Source organism: Anomalospiza imberbis, chromosome 4 (genome assembly GCF_031753505.1).
Source record: "Anomalospiza imberbis isolate Cuckoo-Finch-1a 21T00152 chromosome 4, ASM3175350v1, whole genome shotgun sequence".
Taxonomy (NCBI): domain Eukaryota; kingdom Metazoa; phylum Chordata; class Aves; order Passeriformes; family Viduidae; genus Anomalospiza; species Anomalospiza imberbis.
The window spans coordinates 56884822-56905203 of record NC_089684.1 but is presented as its reverse complement, the minus strand read 5'-3'; the positions used below and the strand labels follow the sequence as shown (position 1 = coordinate 56905203).

The 20382-nt window shown below is 47.2% G+C and overlaps 1 protein-coding gene and 1 long non-coding RNA gene across 2 annotated transcripts; one reads left to right on the top strand and one right to left on the bottom strand.

Annotated features, from left to right (window-relative positions):
• Positions 1-9986: 9986 nt before the first annotated feature.
• Positions 9987-11772, bottom strand: LOC137473042 (uncharacterized). Its single transcript, XR_010998575.1, has 2 exons — positions 11681-11772; positions 9987-10502 (listed from the first exon to the last, which is right to left on the bottom strand). It is a non-coding gene; the product is annotated as an uncharacterized lncRNA (long non-coding RNA).
• A 5840-nt stretch (positions 11773-17612) lies between these two features.
• On the top strand, positions 17613-19218 carry NKX3-2 (NK3 homeobox 2). The gene is made up of 2 exons (XM_068188694.1): positions 17613-18142; positions 18597-19218. The coding sequence occupies exons 1-2, from the start codon at positions 17746-17748 to the stop codon at positions 19073-19075; spliced, it is 876 nt and encodes a 291-aa protein (XP_068044795.1). The 5' UTR covers positions 17613-17745; the 3' UTR covers positions 19076-19218.
• The last annotated feature ends 1164 nt before the right edge of the window (positions 19219-20382 follow it).

The window sequence follows — 20382 nt, the reverse complement described above, 5'->3', positions numbered from 1 at the left end:
TATTCTGCTAGGTTTCTTACTGAGATTTTTGTATAAAAATATAAAATGTTTGCCAAAAAATCTGAGTTGCCATATTTTATTTTTCTTTAATTGTTTTACTGGGGAACTTGTCTTTACAAATGTGTCTGGTTGGAGTCATGTCTAAAAACTTTACCTGGTTAGTGTGTTTAAAAAATGTTCACAGGTGCTTATATTTTAGATAGTAAACAGTAGGGAAAGTCTGCAACTGTTTGCCTGCCTTAGGACACTATAAAAGTGCTCACATAATACTTTTCTAAGTAAATTAGTCTGAAAGAAGAAGATAACTTAGCTCTGAAAATCAATTCCTTTTACTTTCTCTCTTAACTCTGCTGCCATATTAATACATGCCTTGCTAGCATACTGATTGATATATTCCTGTATGTTACTAATACTGATTTTTATGCACAGCTGTAGGATAAGTTGAATCTTTCCTTTTTTCCATTCTTTCCCTTTGCCCCCTGCAGTAAGCATGGACCAAAGTTGTGTATTTTATTTCAGCCTTTGTTCTGTAAGGCTAAACAGGCTGAACTCTTTGTTTTTCCATGGGTGCTTTCCAGACTTTAGGTGGGATTTGGAGTCCTTCCCTGCATCTGTTCCACTTGTTTCCTTACACCTGAATTCAGTAGTGAGGTTGCCCAGGAGGTTCCTAAGGAAGCCTCACCACTGCACTGTACATTGTTATCGTTTATTCTCTCTGCTGGTAGTACCTGTCCTGCTCCAGGACAGTTCATATTTGTTTGTTTCACAGGCAGAGCTCTTCTGATGGATTGTAGTGATTGACAAAGCTCTGACTTGTGTCAGATCCTTTTGACTGGCTCTTGTCTGGTATCTCAGTAGATAAACAGAGCTCTGAAGATCAGTGTCAGTCTCTCAAAGCTGAGCTCCTAAGAGTTGTCCTACTGTCCTTTCCCCTAGTGATGGATAACATTTAGGAATAGCATCTCGTGTATGGAACATCTCTTTCATAATTAATTAAATTATTCTGTGATATGAAAGCATTAAAGGAATTATCTTTCTGCAGGACAGCCAGTTTTACTTAAAGAGAAGGTGAAAACTGTCGATTTCACAGACTTTCGGTTTATGCATATTTCACTTACTGCCACCTTCTTTCTTGTCAACAAAAGAGACATTTATGCTAGGCCACATCACTGTCAATCCATATTGGGAATTCTTTCCCAATATTTTTTTGCTTAGTAGTTTCAAAGTGTTATCTAAATTGCTATTGCCCTTTACAGGAACAGTACTAGCCTGCTGTAGTTAAACAAAACCTGAGAAACTCTTCCTGAAAGGGCAGTTAAGCATTGGAACAGGCTGCCCAGGGGGCTGGTGGAGTCACCATCCCTAGAATTGTTCAGGAGTGACCAGATAAGGCACCGTGCTATGACTGAGTTCACATGGTGGCATTTGATCAAGGGTTGGACTCAATGATCTTGGAGATCTTTTCTGACCTTTGTGATTCTATGATTGAATGTTCACAACTTCTAATTCTTTTGTACCTTCTGTCTCCCAGAGCCTTTCTGAGCACAAGACAGAGAGTGGAAGAAGAATCAGTTTTCCTTCAGTGCATGCAGCAGGCGTCACATTTAGGCAGAGCCATAGAGAGAAGACTCGGGCACAAGAGGTCTGACACTGGTTGTGTGGATGATTATGACTGGATTTATTGCTCATACAGTATCTTAAGTATTGTCAGTATAAGACAAGCAGTTCTAAAGGGTTTATATATAAGCAGGAAGAGCTGGAAGTGTTTACACTCTTTGGCTTTGCAGAATTCTTAATTATAATGCAAGTACCTCTGGAGCTACTTTAAGATTTTATCTCATTATGTGACAGTTCCTCCTGCAATTCTTATCTGATTTTCATCTTGGGACAAATCATATTGCCCATCAAAGACAGTTGCAAAGTGGGAGAGGGAGGAAGTGAGGAAGACTATCTTTTGCCACAGTCACACACCCATCTTCTTCAGAAGTGAGGTTTGTACTCCAGCTTGAATCTTGACATATGTATAAAGCAGGGATACTTTCCTAGCCCATGCAAATTTAGAGAGGTCAGGAGAGAAATACTGTCCTGCACTGTGATGAAGCACAATGTCCTGAAAGTGTTTTGTGGAGAGATTTGCTCAGGGCCGTTGGGTGCAATAACATGGCTAGGCTTCAATCCCAGTAAATTTCTAAACCACTTGGCTGGTTTTTATGTTTTAGTGGCTGTTTGTTCTTCCAGTTCCTTCTCTTGGGACAACTTCATTTCTCTGAATATTAAAATATTGAGTGTGCAGAGATGTGCTGGTGGAAGACTGAGATCAGCTCCTCCCAGAGTTTTACATAACAGGATCTTGAGTCCTGCTTGCCATACCTCATCTGCCTGTGTTACCAGCAGGCTTGTCCTCAGGTTCTCTTCATATTTCTGATGCATTCTACTTAAAGGCTATTTACACCTCTTAACTCTCTTCAACTTGAAATACTATGGTGATATGTACTATAGAGATTTTAAATCACATGAGTGGATTTTTTTTAGTTGTTTTTCTTTGTGGTGGGTTTTTAAACCAGCTAGAGGGTCACCAGATACAAGTTTGCAATTTTCATTTTTAGGTGGGGTCTGGCAAGCTTTTAAGTCTTGCAACTGGTGAAATTTCTCTCTAGAGCCTGATCCAAAGTCAGTAGATGCACTCAGCAGTTGGGGCAAGTTTTTTGCTGATGTTGGCAGATCTCTGAGTGCCTCAGGTTTCTATTCCAACACTTTCTCTAGTAACACATCTACTTCTCTCTTGAGGGAGGTGGGGGTTAATCTGTGACATCCATCCCACATACACATCTACTGTTTCTTCTCTCCCAACCAATGTTCCAAAACTATCCCATACAGAATGGTCTCTGGCCCCGATCCTTCAGAGACTGCATAAGGTCCTGAGCTGCTTTAATCTCTCCAGAAACTCAGTAAAAATTTGTCGCATAACACTTGGCAACCAAGAGCAGCAGGTACTCCTGGTCATGGTGCCAATCAGCAGATGTCCACTGTGATGCAAGTCCAGCACCAGCTTGGATGTCTGCACCTAAAAGTGGTCTGATACCTGTATCAGGTTCTGCATTAGGAAAAGATCATTTTCCACCACAGACTTTCAGTACTCCCTTGCTTTTGGAAGAGGTAGTGGCACCTCTGCAACGCTGAGTGTCACTGGTCTGAAGGGAGAGAGTTGCTGCCCTGAATCTGGGAGGCACTGAGTGCCTTTACAGATCCTTCCAAAGCAGCATTTGATTTCCTTGAAGCTGTACCTGTTCATATTGTAAAGAGTGAAAATAACTGGTATACTTTTTTTCTCTTCCCAGTAAAATTTGCAGTTTTAAGGTTTAATGGACCATCTTGACAAAGGTGACTGCACATTAATACAGCATACACCTACTCCAAACCCTTGATAACTCTGGTATCCTCATAATTGCCTGCTCATTCATTTTGTATAGAGCTCAGAAGACTCATACCTTCAATTTCAACCACCTTCCATCTATTTCATTTGCTTGTAGCTTCAGTTTGGAGGAAATTGCCCATGTCAGCCTTCTGCAGGTCTTGGCAACTTCTTAAAGATACTGTGCTCACTTCTTCCAGTATATTCCTTGTCCCAGCTATGTACATCACACTCCATTACTTCTATCGGCTCCTCAAAAATCTGGGGCCTGTTTCAAACAGGGTGGGTTTTTTTCTACTAAAACATGAAAGTTTAAACGCCAAGGAAATTATATCTCCATTCTAATCTCTGTTTCAAGATGTTTCACCAAAATTCCTTGAAAGGGTATTTCTCATTTAAACCCGCTTCCTCTTTCAAATCACAGCTTTTTAGTTATCCTTGCTGGCTTTGTGAATAAAGTCCAAAAGAAAAACATAATAAAATAAATGTCTTGCTGGGAGTCCCTGGATAGCTGTATTTAAGGCTAGGAACATAACACTCTTGCCAAACAACTGGGGAATGAAAATATGATTTGAAATGGCCGTAACTTAGTAGGACACGAATAGATTTTTGGCACTGACTGTCAAAGGGGTGGGGTTGCATGGTCAGGCTGTGACTGCAAGACACTTTTCACCTTCCCTTTTCTGCCCCTTTGCCAGTGTTGAGTTGTACAGTCACAGACTGCTGGATCAGGGAGCTTGAAATTACCTCTACAAAACAAAACTGCAGATTAGTTTTTAATGTGATCATTTTAATAAACCAGCTGCTGATGAAACTGGGCAAAAACTGCTGCCTGCACAAAGAAGATGTCCATGTGGCAGAGAGGGGCTGTGAAATCACCTTCCCATTGTACCATGGATTTGAGTGCCGTTACATTGATTATCCAGGTGCACCATTAGCTCTCCCATTTATGGTACCCTCTCTATCAACAATTGGTGTATAAGTGAACAGTGAGGTAATTTGTGGGCTTTATCCTTCCTAGTGGCAAATCAAAGAGGCTTCTTGAAAGAAGGATAGATTATGCATCACCAAGGATGAGATTTTTTATTTTGTGTATTTGTTTAGGGTTGACAACAAATTATACTGACAATTGAAAGGCGTGTATCTCTATCCTCACCATCAATATCTCATATCAGCAAGGTCAGGTCCCCTGAAATGTAGGAAAGCTATCTCAAAGCCCTGCTCCCTGGTGCCATCAAATACACAGAAAATGTCCATGCTTTCCACTTTGGAAACATAAACATTTCTGTCAGTTCAGTCTGGAGATCAAGTACCTGCTGCAGTCCTGGTGAGCTCCATTTGGGGCTTTTCCTTGTGGAAGGACAATGCTTACATGTGGCTTACATGTGGCTGCACTTACACAAAGTGCAGCTCTTATCCAGCTTAACTAGCTGGTGGGAATATAGCTAAAGTAGAAAAAGCTCTGTAACGTATTTCAGAATATTTTGGACCCTCGCAAACCACATGGATAGACCAAAACTGAACCACATTTTTAAACATAGCTTCTTTGCTGATCACACAGCTGGACAGCGCAGACATTGTCTGTACCTCTGTACGTGTACTGAGGATGTAACTGAGAATGAATAACAGAGCAGTATCAAAGCTATCAGTCCTACTGTCAACTGGAGAACTCAGCCCTCCAATGATGTCTTTTTCTTTTCTAGATTTCATTGTAACATGTCACACATGCTGTGCAATGATTTATATAAGTCAACATACATTAAAATGAATGAATAAAGAGGAATAAATGAAAGAAAAATGCTCTGTGATCACATTCATGATACTCCAGCATCAGTTCCAGTATATAAACTTGAAAATGTTAAAATTAAATAGTCATTCCCGCTTTGGTGCCCAAAGCAAGCAGAGATTTGGAATGTGACTTTCCTTTCAGACAATGATAGGTTCACTGTACTCTTTTTATATAAACAAGAGCTAAGGATTGCTCAGTAATATAGTGCTTATTTAACTCTATTTATTCAGGATTTTTCATGCTAAGTAAATAGGCAATAAAAGGCCATTTTAAAAAGAAAAATAAAATTTATGATAAAACTTCTTTCAACTAATTTTGAACTTAGAACTCTATGTGGCTCTCAGCGACAGGAAATATCTTCTTGGGGAAGCCCTAATCAAAGTAAAATGGTAGTCATCCATTCCCAGCAAGATGCCACCTCCTTTTCTGGATCAGAGGAGGGCCTGGGGACAGAGACTGGCATGAAATTGGAGAAGAGGAGCCACCAGATATGAGCATGAAGGGTCACTGAGCCCAGGGAGGCCCTGGAGGTTGTGTCCTTTCCACACCCTCCTGCCAACAGTGCTGGGTGGAACCGGACCACCAGAGAGGGGGCTGGAGGCTCTGAGAAGCTGGTCCATTTCTTTATGAAGGTTTGGCACCAACACCTCTGGAAGTCAGCCACAGGACAGCCACTCTCATGGGGGGAGGAAAAGACTGGCTGGTCCACTGGGCAGGTTGCTCCAGGTTGTTCCAAGTATGTGATGTCTAACCAGATCCCACAGATACCCAGTGATAGCAAAACACACACCACCTCCATGTCACTCAACCCTTGCTGATGGTTAGATTTAAAGCATTTTTTCTAGCCTAAAATTCTCTGTTGCAATTTTTGCCTTTTATTCCCTGTATGACCATATCTCTTTACAGTGGGGTCTCACCCCATTAAGACCTGCATTTTGCTTGATCTAGTTTTCTTACTTTTCCATTTTCAAAAGTCAAAGCTGTATTTGTTCTCAGCTATCAGTGGCTCATGCATTTTTCTTCCCACTTTTCCACTGGGAAAAAAAAAAAAAGGCAGAACAGCATGAAACCCTCAATTTAGGCAGAAGCATAAAGCAAAAGTTTCTTCAGTTTTGAAATAAACATATAAAAAGGACAGAGTTCTGCATTTAAAAAATAAAAAAATAAAAGTTTGTGAGTTTTTTTCATTATAAAACATCTATGGTGGGGGGTTTTTCATACAACAGCTTCAGATTTTTACCCTGCAGCCATGCTTTGCAGAAATACCTGGGTTTGGCTTAGCCTGGAGCTAGCAGACACAAGGATCCTCTTCAAGTGTATCCAAGAAAGAAGAAAGGCAGCTGTGCCATGTAACACATGCACAAAGCTTTGCTGTTACACACATATTGTGAGCTTCATTTTTCCTGCATGAACAAAATAGTGTCCAGTTACCGCTATCACCTCGTGATGAATGTTCATGCAGTTCTGTTGTATTTCCAGAACTGGGGAAGTTTTTCTTCTGAAAACAGCAATAGGCTCAGTGTGTAAGTGATAAGTACTTAAAGTACAATTGATTATTATTTGCTATGATGGTTATACACCACAGTGGCAGTAACCCAAAACTGAATAATCCATCACAAGTGAGCACAAAGCCAAGCAGATGCTACCACAGTAAAGGATGTGGGGATGTTCTGTATTGAGGCACTCTTATGAGACAGAGAAGGAAAATTCTTCCATTCCTTCATAGTGGTCTCCCTTTCAAGGAAATGGGCAAGGGAGATACTCCACTTTTCCAAGTTCTCCTAATTATTTTCTTCAGATTTTTCTATTTGATCTCTTGAGGTAATGGGATTGTTCAAAGACACCAATGAATAGAGGGCATGCTTCACAGATCTCACTCCTTTACTCCTCTCCCTCTTTTCCCACCTTTCTCAAATTTTCTCAGCTTTTATAATCTCTTTCCTTCAGGGAAAAAAATGGAAAGTGACTGGCTACTCTAAAAGGAAAAGGACTCCAATTACTTTTGTTTTCAACTCAAAGACATCAGTCTTAAACTGTCCCTCTGCACCATGTCTTCAATTCTCAGTGACCAGGGGAGAGGAATGATCTGGAGCCAGTTCAGCATACCCATTGGACCAATACTTGCTCTGTGCTGGCCAGACAGCTGGAGTATTTTGTCTTGGTCCAGCTGGGATCTAGCAAGGGTGAAAATACTAAAATGTACTGACAAAAAAATTCCAGCCTATTCCAATAATCTGGCCAGAATCATCAAAAGAGAGAGGTGAAGATCCTGGTGCTGCTGAGCTTCCATTTGCTCCCCCAGCAGGGCTGAGGCCTCATTCGGCTGCTTCTGAGATTTTCCCAGCCTTCTCCTTCCATAAAATGCCCACCTAGAAGGCAGGTGAATAACCTAATTGCAAAGCAAGGCCAAACTCTGGGTGCTGCAGAAAGGGACGCCCACTCTCCATGCCAAGCATCAGACCCTGTGCTTCTAAGCAATGACTCAGGACAATTTTGTGGGGACAAATCTTCTCTAGAAAAGCAATTGCTGGGTTGCAATTTGGTTGGGAAAAAAATGTTTTCCAGGCACAGAGAATCCTACAATAGCCACTAGATGGCAACGGGTGCCTGCCAGGTAAACGGCGGGCAGGGTGCACACAGGCAGGATCCCTCTCCTGCCTCTGGAGCGCCCAGAGCCCGGGGCAGGTTAGAAAAGACCCACAAGGGCTCGAGAGAGGAGCAAGGCAGGGCTGTCGTGCTATGGTCCTGGGGCCACCACTCCTGAATATCCTGAGCCACCCATCCATTAGCTCCTCCTGAGCTGCTGCTCTGCACAGCACAGGCAGGATTCACCACTTTGAGCAGAAACACCTTTCTTCAACTCTGCATCCACGAGAAGGCTGTGTAGCATACCATGCATAAATCCAAATCCACCAAGTGTTTTGTTTCCAGATGCAATATTAAATTCCATGCAATATGGCTCTATCTTTACAGTCACATCAAACTTCTTTAGGAACAGCGCATTTAACTATTTTTTTTCCTCAGGTGCAATGAGATAGACTTGGTGGTTTAATAGAATCCATCCATGCCATTCCATTCTGTTTCCCTGTTTAAGTCCTTCTCATTTTTCTCATTTTCCAGCCCCCTCTTCCTAACACTTTTCCAGCTTAATGCCCACCATCCTCACTTCTCATTTGACCTGTCTTTCACTGAATGTCCATTTGTTCCCATCCAAGCACTTCAAGTCTCCCACCGGATCCCTCTCAGACCTCAGTTCTCCCTTGCTTTCTGCTTGTTCTTTCCTTTTCCCTTTCCCTTTCCCTTTCTCTTTCCCTTTCCCTTTCCCTTTCCCTTTCCCTTTCCCTTTCCCTTTCCCTTTCCCTTTCCCTTTCCCTTTCCCTTTCCCTCATCAGTTTCTTGCACACCCTTGAATCACATATAATGTAACCTCTCCTTTTGCCCTTGTCCTCCATTTATTTATTAAAAAATCATTTCTTCAGCTCCATTTTTCCCTCATCTCAGTCATCTGAGCATGACCAAGAACTTTTGTGGGTGAAAAAAGTACATGGATGTACTGACATTGAACCAGGTTAGCCTTTACCTAGGGAGCCTTTACCTTATTTGCACTAGCTTCTGCGAGTCAATATGATGGGAAAAGTTGTGTAAATATCAAGTAAAGCAATCATAATCTCCTTTTCCTTAGCCATCCTTATTCCTCATTTCTTTCAGTCTGATGTGACTGGAATCACCTTTTGGGCTTCCAGAATGCAGAAAACAAGAACTGGGACAGACTCAACATCAAAAAGCAGCTGTCCCAGAAGTTGGGAAAATAAAACCAGTTCTTCAAGGAAATTATTGAACACTCTCTGGCTCTTGGAGAAAATGCACAGGGGATTTTTCTGCCAGCTGGGGCCCAGATGCTGGGGCACATGACAAGGGACAGGTATCAAAGCAAGCTACACCCTGTAACAACTCATTATACTCATAAATTGGTCTTATCATGAGTCTCAGAATCAACACTTTCTGAAAAGCAGTTTATTAAATGCAAGAGTATGGCACTGCAATTATCTACCATTAGCACCACTACCACATACCTTGTCCAAAGGGCTGGGGCTACTGGAACAAAACAATGCACAGATCCCTGCCATGACACTGATTTGTCTTTTCAGCTCCACAGCTGCTAGATTTGCCTCTTCCTCACTGAAAGGGTCTCACTATCTCATTATCCAGGTGTTCTGGCATTTAATATATCCTCTGTAAAAGCAGCTGTTACCTTATACCAAAGCAGGTACCTGAGCTGCCCAGGCCTGCTTCTACAGTCACCATGAAGAAAGCAGCCCCAGGAGCTGTAGGGGTGCACCTGGTTCTATGCAGGCCAAGGAGCAAGGCATTTGGGGTTGGAAGGTGCAAGTTCTTCCAACTCAGACTGCAGGATGTCCACTCTTCCCTCCAGCACGCTGCTGCTCTTCCAGAGCCTGCCAACTGCTCACAGGGATTCAGGGTCAATATTCAGGTCTTACGCTTGCAGAGGCTAGATGTCAAGGACACATTAAATAGATAAATTAAACCCTGTGACAGAAATATGTACGTGAAGGGAGATTTTGCCTGTGGGAGATTTTTGTTCCCTGCACGATAACTATGGGTAAAGTCAGAGGTATGGATATCCATGACTGATCCATAGACACATATACCATCTGTGTTTGGAATGTTCAGTCAGCCAGACCAGATCATCACAACAGTACAAAGATCTTGGACTACAACAGCTTTGTTGCTTATATTGTTGCAGAAGACTATGCTGCAGACATCTTTTTGGAGCTGTAAAGCATAACAACTCATTTTATTGACTTGTATTTCCTGATGAGGGGGCATATCTGATGCAGAACAGTCTCTGAGAGGTGTTGCACAAAGTGTACAGTGTGTGAAAGAAATATAGGCGCATCTGAAGTCCTCCAGAGATATGAAAGGAGAGTTGATAGCAACATTTTTGACCAAAGCCTGTGTTTTAATGCTTCCTACAGGCAGCAGTTTACTTTGGTCCTGTACAGGGCTGGAAACCTAAGAATACATGGATAAAAGCATGGGGTTGTTAATCAGCTCTCATAAAATACAGATGATGCTATAAAGCACCAGAAGGTCACACCACAGACTACCCTCCTTCCAAAGCAGGGAGACCAGAAAGCTCACATTTGTCCTGCCAAAAATAACCTTGTTCATAGTGCAGGATATCACAGTTTGCCATCTTGGAAATATTCCTTCCAGACAGCACTTCTCTACTCTGTTTCACTTGCAGGCATATTTCTGCATCTTTTACTTGTGAAAAACCTGGTGAAATAAAAGGATTATCTTGGTTTTCCAAGGAATCCATAACTGACATTTTGTCCACCTACATTTCTGTCCATCTCCCATCACAAGAGTTATCCACTAAGTCAGAGGAATCCTTTAGTACTGGATGCTTTTCCAATCATCTCATTTACATTTGGTCATGTTTGGCATAGAGTACAAACTGCTTTTCTCATGTTACATGTTTTTGTTTGTTATCTGCTACCTGCCTTAGTATTTTTTTATGTTAAGTAAATCCCAAAACGTGTCTAGAATAAATTCTCAAAATGGCTACTTCTATGACAAGAATACCCTGAAAACCTACTCAGGAGACAACCTGAAATTCAGAATATCTAAAATTAGGCAAAAAAAAAACTAATGAAGAAGGAAATTCTGAGAGGACAGAATTTAGCATCATAAGGAGAAGACAGGGTGCTTATTTGTAGTTATCCACAATTGATATGCTCAAAGTCTCTTTCCTTTAAGAAATATTTAGAAAATAAGAACAATACCTGTATTGCCCGCAGACAACTTGTGTCATGTTTGATTTTTTTGGTTTGTAATTTTCAGGCAGCCAATTAAACCTGCAGGTGTACTGAACAAAAGAGAGTCACTAATTTATTTGTGAAGTTTATGTAAGTATTTGTATTCTCACTGAGCAAGCCAAAAGAATTAGTGATTTAATGTAAAAGCTGTGTTCAGATGAAATGTACAGTCACTGTACATACAGAATCATTGCCAGTGGAAACAACTCACACAGTGAACCTGCTAATTGCCCTAACTTCATAAACTCAACCCTGGATCCGAGCTCTCCATGCTCAAACTGCTTGGCTTGGCTGCTCCACCGCAGGTCACAGGGCAAGGCCAGCACCATGAGCTTGCGAGGCAGCTGCAGGCATGGACCCCCGTCACACAGCAAGTAGAGTTGGGGTCTTCCCTCCCAGAGGGGTCACAGTGCTCTCAAAGGGACAGGGGTGCCTCCCTCACATGGAGTGAGATTCTTGGTCTAAACTGCCTGGCTTCCTTCTCTGCTGGGCAGCACTGCTGGGGCCAGACCCGTCACTCGGTGAGCTGCTGGTGCTCTGACCCCTCTGATTGCCCTTCCAGTACAGGCAGGCAGGCACATCGGCCTGGATCCAAAATAGGACAGATATTCCACAGCTCTCATCTCCACAACAGACCATGTTTGAGACACTTGAGTCAGTACAGGAACTCCTGAGCGAGGTCTGGTCTCAAAGCAGCATCCCAATGGCCAGCATTGATTGCAGGAGACTGCCCAAAACACACACAGAAATGCCACATCCTATCGCCACAGTTCAGGCTTTCTATTCAGTGTGAGAAGGATGTGAAACAAACAAGTCCTTGATCTCAAATCCTGAAATTTTTGAGCAATCAGTGATCTGTGTAAATTTATAAGTCCCAAACGTTCACAGAATTTACCTTTGATGGGTGTCTACTCCTGATATGAATAATAAAGAGATAGAAACATTAATATAAAATTACCATTGACTTGCTATCAATAAAAAGGTGACTCTTAGACAAAGAGGTAAAATCACTTTAGAAATGTAAACAGTGCCAGTATCCTGAGAGGCTCAGTTGATTTACCTAAGCATCAAAAGCAATAAAAATATTTAAATGTTACTGCAATGCAGCCATTGATTTAATTACCAAGTTAGTCCATCATATGTGAAAAGTGAGCTCAACTACTTCAAACAAAAAGTAGGAAAGGTTATTATTTCTATATAAGTGGAAGAGCAGTGGTAAAGGAAACCTGGACTTCATATGTTGTACCAAATAAACATCAAATGATTAATCTGTGCTAGGAGTGTTCTTAAAAGCCTAGAGATTTGCACAGAGCAAATGCATCTACTGTAATATGGTGGATAGTCATTAAAATGTTCTACTAAATAATAGGGGAAATTCAGAACAAGTAAATATACTGTATGGATGACTCACACATACATGACATTTCTATCGCAATTTTTCTATCAGGACTGCAAATAAAACAGATTAAAAGCTAAATACAGGGTCTGCAAAAGCTTTACTTAATGACTGTGAGAAGCATCTGGCCATTTGCATATGCTGGTTTGGTTTTTGTTAGTAAAACAAGCTAATCTTATCCAGGTTGTATTTCTATCTTACCGGTAACTACAACAGAAAATAAGTACTATATAGCCATTTATGTCTTTAGTAGGAAACCTAGCATAGAAATAAGGAGACAGTCAAAGAGAAGATTTATTTCAAAAGCAGGTGGTGCCTGAAGGCAGTTGTGGGACAGGGCTCTCAGTGTGTACAGAACTCGTTGCCTCCTGGCATTAAGCATCAGACACAATCATGCAGCTCCACTCCTTCCTGAGAGCATGATGTGGTTAGACAGCCTGCATGTCTTTTCCTAGTCAAGGACTTGCAAGCAGGAATAATTCAGGAGAAACTGCCATGCAAGGAAATGAAATGTTGGTAGGTTTATTTTCATGCTTGGTACTTGGCATGCCAAGCCTTCACTTGTTAGTGTAAAGATGAAGTAACAAGAGGGAGATTTGGGTTGGTTTTCCCAAAAACAGCATCTCTGAGCAATAAAACTGGGCGAAGTTGTGTCACTGTATGTGTGCAACCAGCAAAATTCAAGCATTCTTTTCAGTTTGGTTGTAAACTCCTGTAGAAGTGTTTTTGTTTGAGCCTACCAGCCCTAAAGGACAGGGGCTTTTCCCCATATAAGGAACGAAAGAGATTGTAAAGCAGCTATTAAAACCTAGTGAGCTAATTTGCTAAAAGGTTGTCACATTAGTGAGAATAAAGTTCTCATTGTCAGCATTATATTTGCACATATTCCATTGAATTCTAAAAATCATTCATATTTTTCTCTTAATAGTGGAAGGTAAATCCTTCTCTCACTCAAGTCTGGAAGCATCTTACAGTTCACATCTCAGCAACAACACAGGATCCTGATGTCAACTGCAAAAAGCAATTTGAAGACTGAGTGTTGCAGCAGTTACTTATATGAGATCCCTCATGAAATACGTGGAGAAATCTTGACAGGAAAGTAGTTTAGACATGTAGAACTTTCACCTACTGTTTAGTTACAGTTACATTTGTTGGAAATAAATTTTTATTATTCAAGAAATAGAGTCAAAACCTGTTCAAGAGCAGATGACATAAAATTTTCCTGCAAAACCAGCAAGTTGTCCCGGATATGTTTGTGTGCCTTTGTTGCACAGTCAGAGAACAGCACAGCTGAGGTAAAAGCCATGAAATAAATCTTTCCCATTACCAACAAGGGATTCAAATTCCTTACAGAAGGAAGCACTGTTTGTACCACTGCCATCTTCCACCTAAGTCCCTGAAAGACCCAGCACGAGACTCGGCAAGGATTTGCATTGCTCTAAGTATATTGGGAGGCAAACCAGTTTGGGGAGACAGCTTGTGTCTAGAAAAATATCACCTCTAATAAGGTATGGCAAAAGTAATACCTACCACCGTGCAGGCTCTGGGAGGTGCTGCCAAGAGGGCTACAGTGTGTGGCAGTCCCTAGCCATGAAACACCTTGGCCTGCCTCAGAGCTGAGAAGAGCTTGGAAAGCAGGAGTGGTACTGTGCTGGCTTGGCTCTGCCCCAAAGCTGGCACATGGAGACTACACCACTATCTTCCCATACTGGGTAAATCCTACCCTGAAGGAAAAGTTATAGCATTTCTTTTTCCCAGTGCAGTGTACTCCCGCCCAGGAGATCATCTAGGTCTTTTTATACAACATTATATAATATGGAGAAAGTCTGTGCTCTCTACAAAGGCTTTTTTAAGGTTTTGCAGCCACCTTTCCTGTGCTTTCACATGTGATAAAAAGGCTTTTATAAGCAGAACATATCTTTCCCCATTTCATCACCCCACAAGTCATATGCAGTGCTTCTGTGAGAGGGCTGCCTCTCACCTGGCAAGCAGAACGGCTCAGGTGGCTGAGAGAAGCCACCTCACACGGCAGCCAGGCAGGCTCCCCTGCCGCTGTCCCGCTCACGCCGTGGTTTGTCACTGGATACCGGGCAGCGGGGCTGCGCCTTGGCACCCGAGTGTCCGCACGGCCTTGCCCTGCCCGCCCCAGCCCCGCTGTCACCAGGGCCGAGCGCAGCCCCGAGGGCAGCCCCGGGCCGGGCAGTGCGGCCAGGCCGCCTCTAGGTGGGGCAGCCCGGCCACCGGCGGCACCGGGACGGCTCCGCCACTGCCAGCGGAGCGAGAGCGGAGCGAGCCGGGCCCCGGGACAGCGAGCCGGGGGTCTCCGGTGGGCGCGGGGAGAGGCAGCTGTGGGCACGGCGGGTTTGGTCTTTCCCCGCTGAAATGTAATACACGACTGAGAAAAGGCGGACCCGTGTGTTATGGCATATCACGGTGTATTGAGGCTCGTGGCCGCTTCCAGACGGCGAGGAATGGGAGGTGCGAAGCGCTGTCAAGGGTGGAGGCAAGGTGGGAATCGTGCCCCCCTCAGACATCCCCCTTTCAGGCGCTGCCCTGCCTCTCCACTGCGTCCATCATGTCCACTCCGAGCCTTTTCCAGCGAGGACAGTTTGCGCCTGGTTTCTCTGTCGCACACCCGGAGGCGGCCCTGTGCGCCCCGCACGCCGTGGCCGGGCAGCCCGTGCCCTCCGGTGCTGCCCCGGCGGAGCGCGGCCGGGAGCGGCTGCCAGCTCTACGCGCGGGTGGCCAGCGCTGTGCACAGCCGGGCCGCCGCTCTCCCCCCATCCATCCATCTATCCATCCCTCCATCCCTCCCGCTGCCCGTCTCCTCGGCGGGGTTGGGGGCCGGGCGGGCCGGGACCACCCAGCTGGCCCCGGCCGCCATGGCCCCGGCACGCCGGCCCTGCCCGGCCTCCCTCCGCCGCTCCTCTGCGCCTCAAATCCACTGCCGCTCGCTCTCCTCCCGGCCTCTTCCCCAGGCATTTCCTCCCCCAAACAGAGGTTTGCTGATCAGAAAGAGGGTGCAGAGTGGGAAAAGGAAGAAAAAAATATTAAGAAAGAAAAAGAGAAAAGGAGATGGGGGGAGTGGGGGGGAAGACCTGAGTAAGCGAAGAATTACAGAATTAAAGAATTACAGACACTGTAAACAATATGCAGGTATTTTCAAAAGCTTGGGCACGAAACTCTGTAAATCAGGGTGTTCCTAGGCTGGAACTCCGTGTCCCGGAGCACGGCGGCAGGCTGCACCGCGAAAGGCTCGCCCTTCTCCCCGCCGCTCGCCGGCCCCCGGCAGCCTCCCGCTTTGCCTCGCTCTGGGCGCTCTGCCGCACCTGAGCAGAGCCCGACAAAAGAGACTCCCTGTCCGGAGCTCCGCCGTGCCCCGACTTCCCTCCCGGCCGTCAACCCAAACCACGACTCTCACGACCCGCACCTCCAGCCCTTCCCCTTGGAAAAGAGGAGCCCTTCCTCTGTCCCGCGTCTGAGGCCACTCATCTCTTCTGACATCCCAAATTTCATCTCTTGGCTGCTAAGGAGCCTTTAAAACATTCGTGCAGGACACCCTTCCTAGTCCCCTATGTATATTCTTGTAAGTGGATTTCTCGCAGCTTCCCTAGATGCTTCTTGTTTCCCTCCAGCTCTTAAAATTTCCCCTTTGGATATTTTTTAGTGTATCATGACACCGAAGTCTTTGGTGGCAAAGCGATGGCTTTCCTGGGAAAAATTTAGGTAAAAGGTGAGTCCAAGTAGGGTTATTAAAATGGTCTGAGTTTGTTCAGAAAGATAAAGACAGCTCCCGCTTAGGCATGCAGAGGTGCTTTGCGCTGTGTATGAAAGTGGGATTATTTATTTTATTGATTTATGTTTGATGTAAAAATTATGATTGAAAACATTTAATTCGTGCCGGAGTCGTTGATAATCAATTATTGTCACTTCGTAGTCGACTGCAAACCGACGTTCATCTCTGTGAGATCAAGTAGGGAGGTGTTGGCTGTGGCCACACGCCTGCGGAGAAGCCCGGTGACACCCTGAGAATTTAGCTCATGGAGCAAAGCGGGTTTGCGGGTATCTTTCTTCTGTGCTTTATGTCCTTATGTTGTCGCATTCACCCAGCAACAAATGCTGTTCGAGAAGCACGGCCGTTTCATTTTTCGTGTACCTTCTTGATACCCTTGCCGGTATTTTTATTAGCTCCAAGAATGCCAATAATATTTGAAAAATAGAAAAGCGTGATGCTTGGGGGCATATTGTTGTTTTGGCAACGCGTCGCAGATATACAATTCACGTGCGTGTAATAGTTTCCAAAGTCTGCCTGTGTAGGGCCGTTTTCTGTTAGGAAAAGCATCGTTTAGGGAAAAGAGTTTAATCTGGGAGAAATTGCTTTCCTAATATGGGCTTTATAAGCCCCATGGACAGAAGACCGTACTCAATATAAACCCGACCATGTTTTTAAACAAACGCAATAGTGAAAAGCGCATTTCTCAAAACCAGCCGAGGCCGATTTGCGTTTACCCCGGCAGCGCGGGCGGCCGGGGGCTTGGGCGCTCATCCCGCCGCGCTTTCAGCCCCGCGTCTCGGCCCCCGAGAGACTCAAAACAGGCGAGTCCCGATGCCCTTCCCCAGCGGCACGCAGCAATGCACGCCAGACTGCGGCGCTGGTCCCGTCCCCGTCGGGACCGAACCTTTCCCCGGCGCCAGGCCGCAGCGCTCTGCTGAGGTGCGGCGAGGGGGGAAACACCTCTGAACTACGATCCCACACTCTCCAGGTGGAAGCCGCCGCTTTCCGCCATGCACTGGGACCGTCCCTTCGAGGGTCTCGTCGGCCGCGGGCGCCGGGAGAGGCGGGGGCGCCCCGCGGGCCGCAAGGGGTTAAGAGACGGCGCCCCCCGGCGCGCGCCCCGCGGAGCCGCATCGGCCCGCGGCGGGAGCCAATGGGCGGGCGGGCCGCGCGGGGGCTGCCCAATGGGAAGGCGCGGGGCCGGCGCTGTCGGGCGGCCGTGAGGGATGGCAGCGCCGCCGGCAGAAAAAGCGGAGGGCGGGCGGGGGCGGGACAGAGCGGGGCGGAGGCAGCGCCCGTGCCGCCAGGGACCCGCGGCGGCGCCCGGCGCAGCGCGGTGGCCCCGGTGGCCCCGGCCCTATGGGCGGGCGGGCCGGCAGTGGCGCAGAGAGGCTGCTCCCGCTGGCGTCCGCCCTCCCGGCGGCAGAACAGGGCCCGGCACCGGCGCGGCGGAGGCCGGCGATGCGGTCGCCCAGCTGAAGGCGCGGCACGGTCCGCTGCTCGTCCGCGGGGCTTGCCTGTCGCCGGGCCATGTCCGTCCGCGGCGGCAACGCCCTGACGCCTTTTTCCATCCAAGCCATCCTCAACAAGAAGGAGGAGCGCGCCCGCCACGCGGCGGGGCGGCCGCCGCTCCCGGGGGCGGCCGGCGGCTGGCGGCTGTGCGGCGCCGCCGAGGACCCGCCGCTCCCCGCGCCCGCCGCCCGCGCCCCGGCCCCGCGGACGCCGGCGGGCTGGGACTCGGACTCCGCGCTCAGCGAGGACCCCGAGGGCGAGCGGCGCTCCGAAGAGGAGGGCGCCGGTGGCAGCGCCCGCCCCGCAGAAGCCACGGGCGGGGGGCGGCCGGCGGAGGAGGAGGCGCAGCCCCCGGAGGCGGCGGAGCGGGACACCACCGGCCTCAGCGACAGCGAGATGTCGGCCGCCGTCTCAGGTAGGGGCGGCCCCGGTGGCGGCTCCTCCGCACCCGCGCGAGGAGGGCGGGAGGGTCCCGGAGGGCTGGGAACGGGAGATGACCGTGGCTCTCCGCCGGCTCCCCGGAGTTGTGCGACAGGCTCGGTTGTGCCGGGGGGCAGTGAAAACCCGAAACGCGTCCCGCGGGGCGAGGGAGGGCGGATCGGGGAGGGCCTTTGGCCCGGCTGAGCCCGCAGCTCGCCAGGGCGCCCGGCGCTTAAAGGAGAGCGAGAAGCCCCGACCGCCGGTGGCGGCCGTCCCGGCGACGGGGCGGGCATAGGCTTGGCGGGCTCTCCGCTCGCCCCGTCGCTGCGGACGGGGCGCAGGGAGCGCGCCTGGCCGCCTGTGCGCGGGTGCGGGCCCCGCGAGGAGCGCGGATGCCGCTGTCCCGGTGCCTGCCTGCCCTGACCGCCGTGCTCTCGCCCTGCCTGCAGATCGCAGCCCTCCGGAGGAAGAGGACGGAACGGGCAAGTGCGGGAATCTGCTGCCGGGGGAGGAGGAGGCGGCGGCGGCTCCAAAACCGCGGAAGAAGCGCTCTCGCGCAGCCTTTTCCCACGCGCAGGTCTTCGAGCTGGAGCGGCGCTTCAACCACCAGCGCTACTTGTCGGGGCCCGAGCGGGCCGACCTGGCCGCCTCGCTGAAGCTCACCGAGACGCAGGTGAAGATCTGGTTTCAGAACCGGCGCTACAAGACCAAGCGGCGGCAGATGGCCGCCGACCTCCTGGCCGCCGCCCCCGCCGCCAAGAAGGTGGCCGTCAAGGTGCTGGTGCGCGACGACCAGAGACAGTACCATCCTGGCGAGGTGCTGCGGCCGCCCTCGCTGCTCTCCCTCCAGCCATCCTACTACTACCCCTACTACTGCCTTCCCGGGTGGGCTTTGTCCACCTGCGCCGCAGCTGCCGGCACCCAGTGAGAGGCACACATACACACCCCCCCGGCCCCGACACCCCCACCATACACACTGGCAGCCAGGAAACCCATCTTGCCTCTGCCACCGCCCCATCCATCAATCTGTCCGTTCAGCTTCTCAAGTCCAGAACCCCAGCTGCAGCTCTCAGTGCCTCGGACAGTATTTATTATTATTTTATTGTTATTTTTATTATTAATATTTTTGGATGGTTCCTCACCCTCTCTTCTTTCAATGTAGGACTTCTTGGCCATCCCCACCCTGACCCTCACCCTGTCCCCATCCCGCCAGCCGAGGACACTTGCGATTCGGCACAACTTGTTCATGGTATCCATGTTGTCAGTGTATTTGGTGTAGACATTTTGTTTGTTTGTTTTATTTTGCTTCGGATGGGTAGAGACTCGATCTTGTGTGGAGAAAGAGAGAGAGAAAACAAAGGAGAGGAAAAAAAAAGTACAACCCGCAAAACCAAATGCAACTCAAAAGAGGAGATCAAGGACTCCCTCAGTGGATTGTAAGGAAGATTATTTTTGTCGTCTGAGTCCTTGGTCTTCCAACTTGTTGCAAACTGAGTGTGCCTTGTATGGTGCTGAATGTATGGAAGCCTCTTTCAGGTCTCCCTGCTCTTGTTGCCCATGTTATTCCTGTACTCCATGATCCCTGGCAAAGGATAAATATGTCACAAAAGGGTGAGACTTATATCGAAACTCTGACTTCTTGTTTTCCTTTTTTTCCTGAGATCTTTCCGTGTTCGGGGAGGGAGGAGTTATGGATTTTTCGCACTTTCCAGATGTATTAAACTTGTTGTTGTTATTTTTATATTCAATGTGAATATTTCTAGTCAGGCTTTTTAAGAAATCGATGTAACAGGAAACTTTAATACCATCAGTGCCTTTTACAATTCTTCTGCAGAGCTCTCCTCCAGGGTGGGGGTTTATGATCTGCTAAGCAATGTAATTACAGTCTCTTTCTTCCAAGGTAACTCGTTGCTTTTTTTCCCCCTTCTTTCCCCCCCCCCCCAATTTCTTTTTTAATGGCACTGTGCACTCAACTAGATTATTTACTTCAAATGAATTGTGAATGTTTGTAAGCTACCCGCTGTACTTGTTTTGTTGGGGTTTTTTGTTGTTTTTTTTTTTGTTGTTGTTGTTTTGGTTTTTTTTTAATTTATAAACTTTAGTTTAACACTTACCTCTGCTGCTTGTGTCGTTCCTGAGAGCAGACATGGATTTCCCGAGTGATATTTTTTCCCCGCAGCAGACCTCAGGCCGTAGCTCAGACCACATCCCTCCTTTTCCCACTTGCACGGTGAG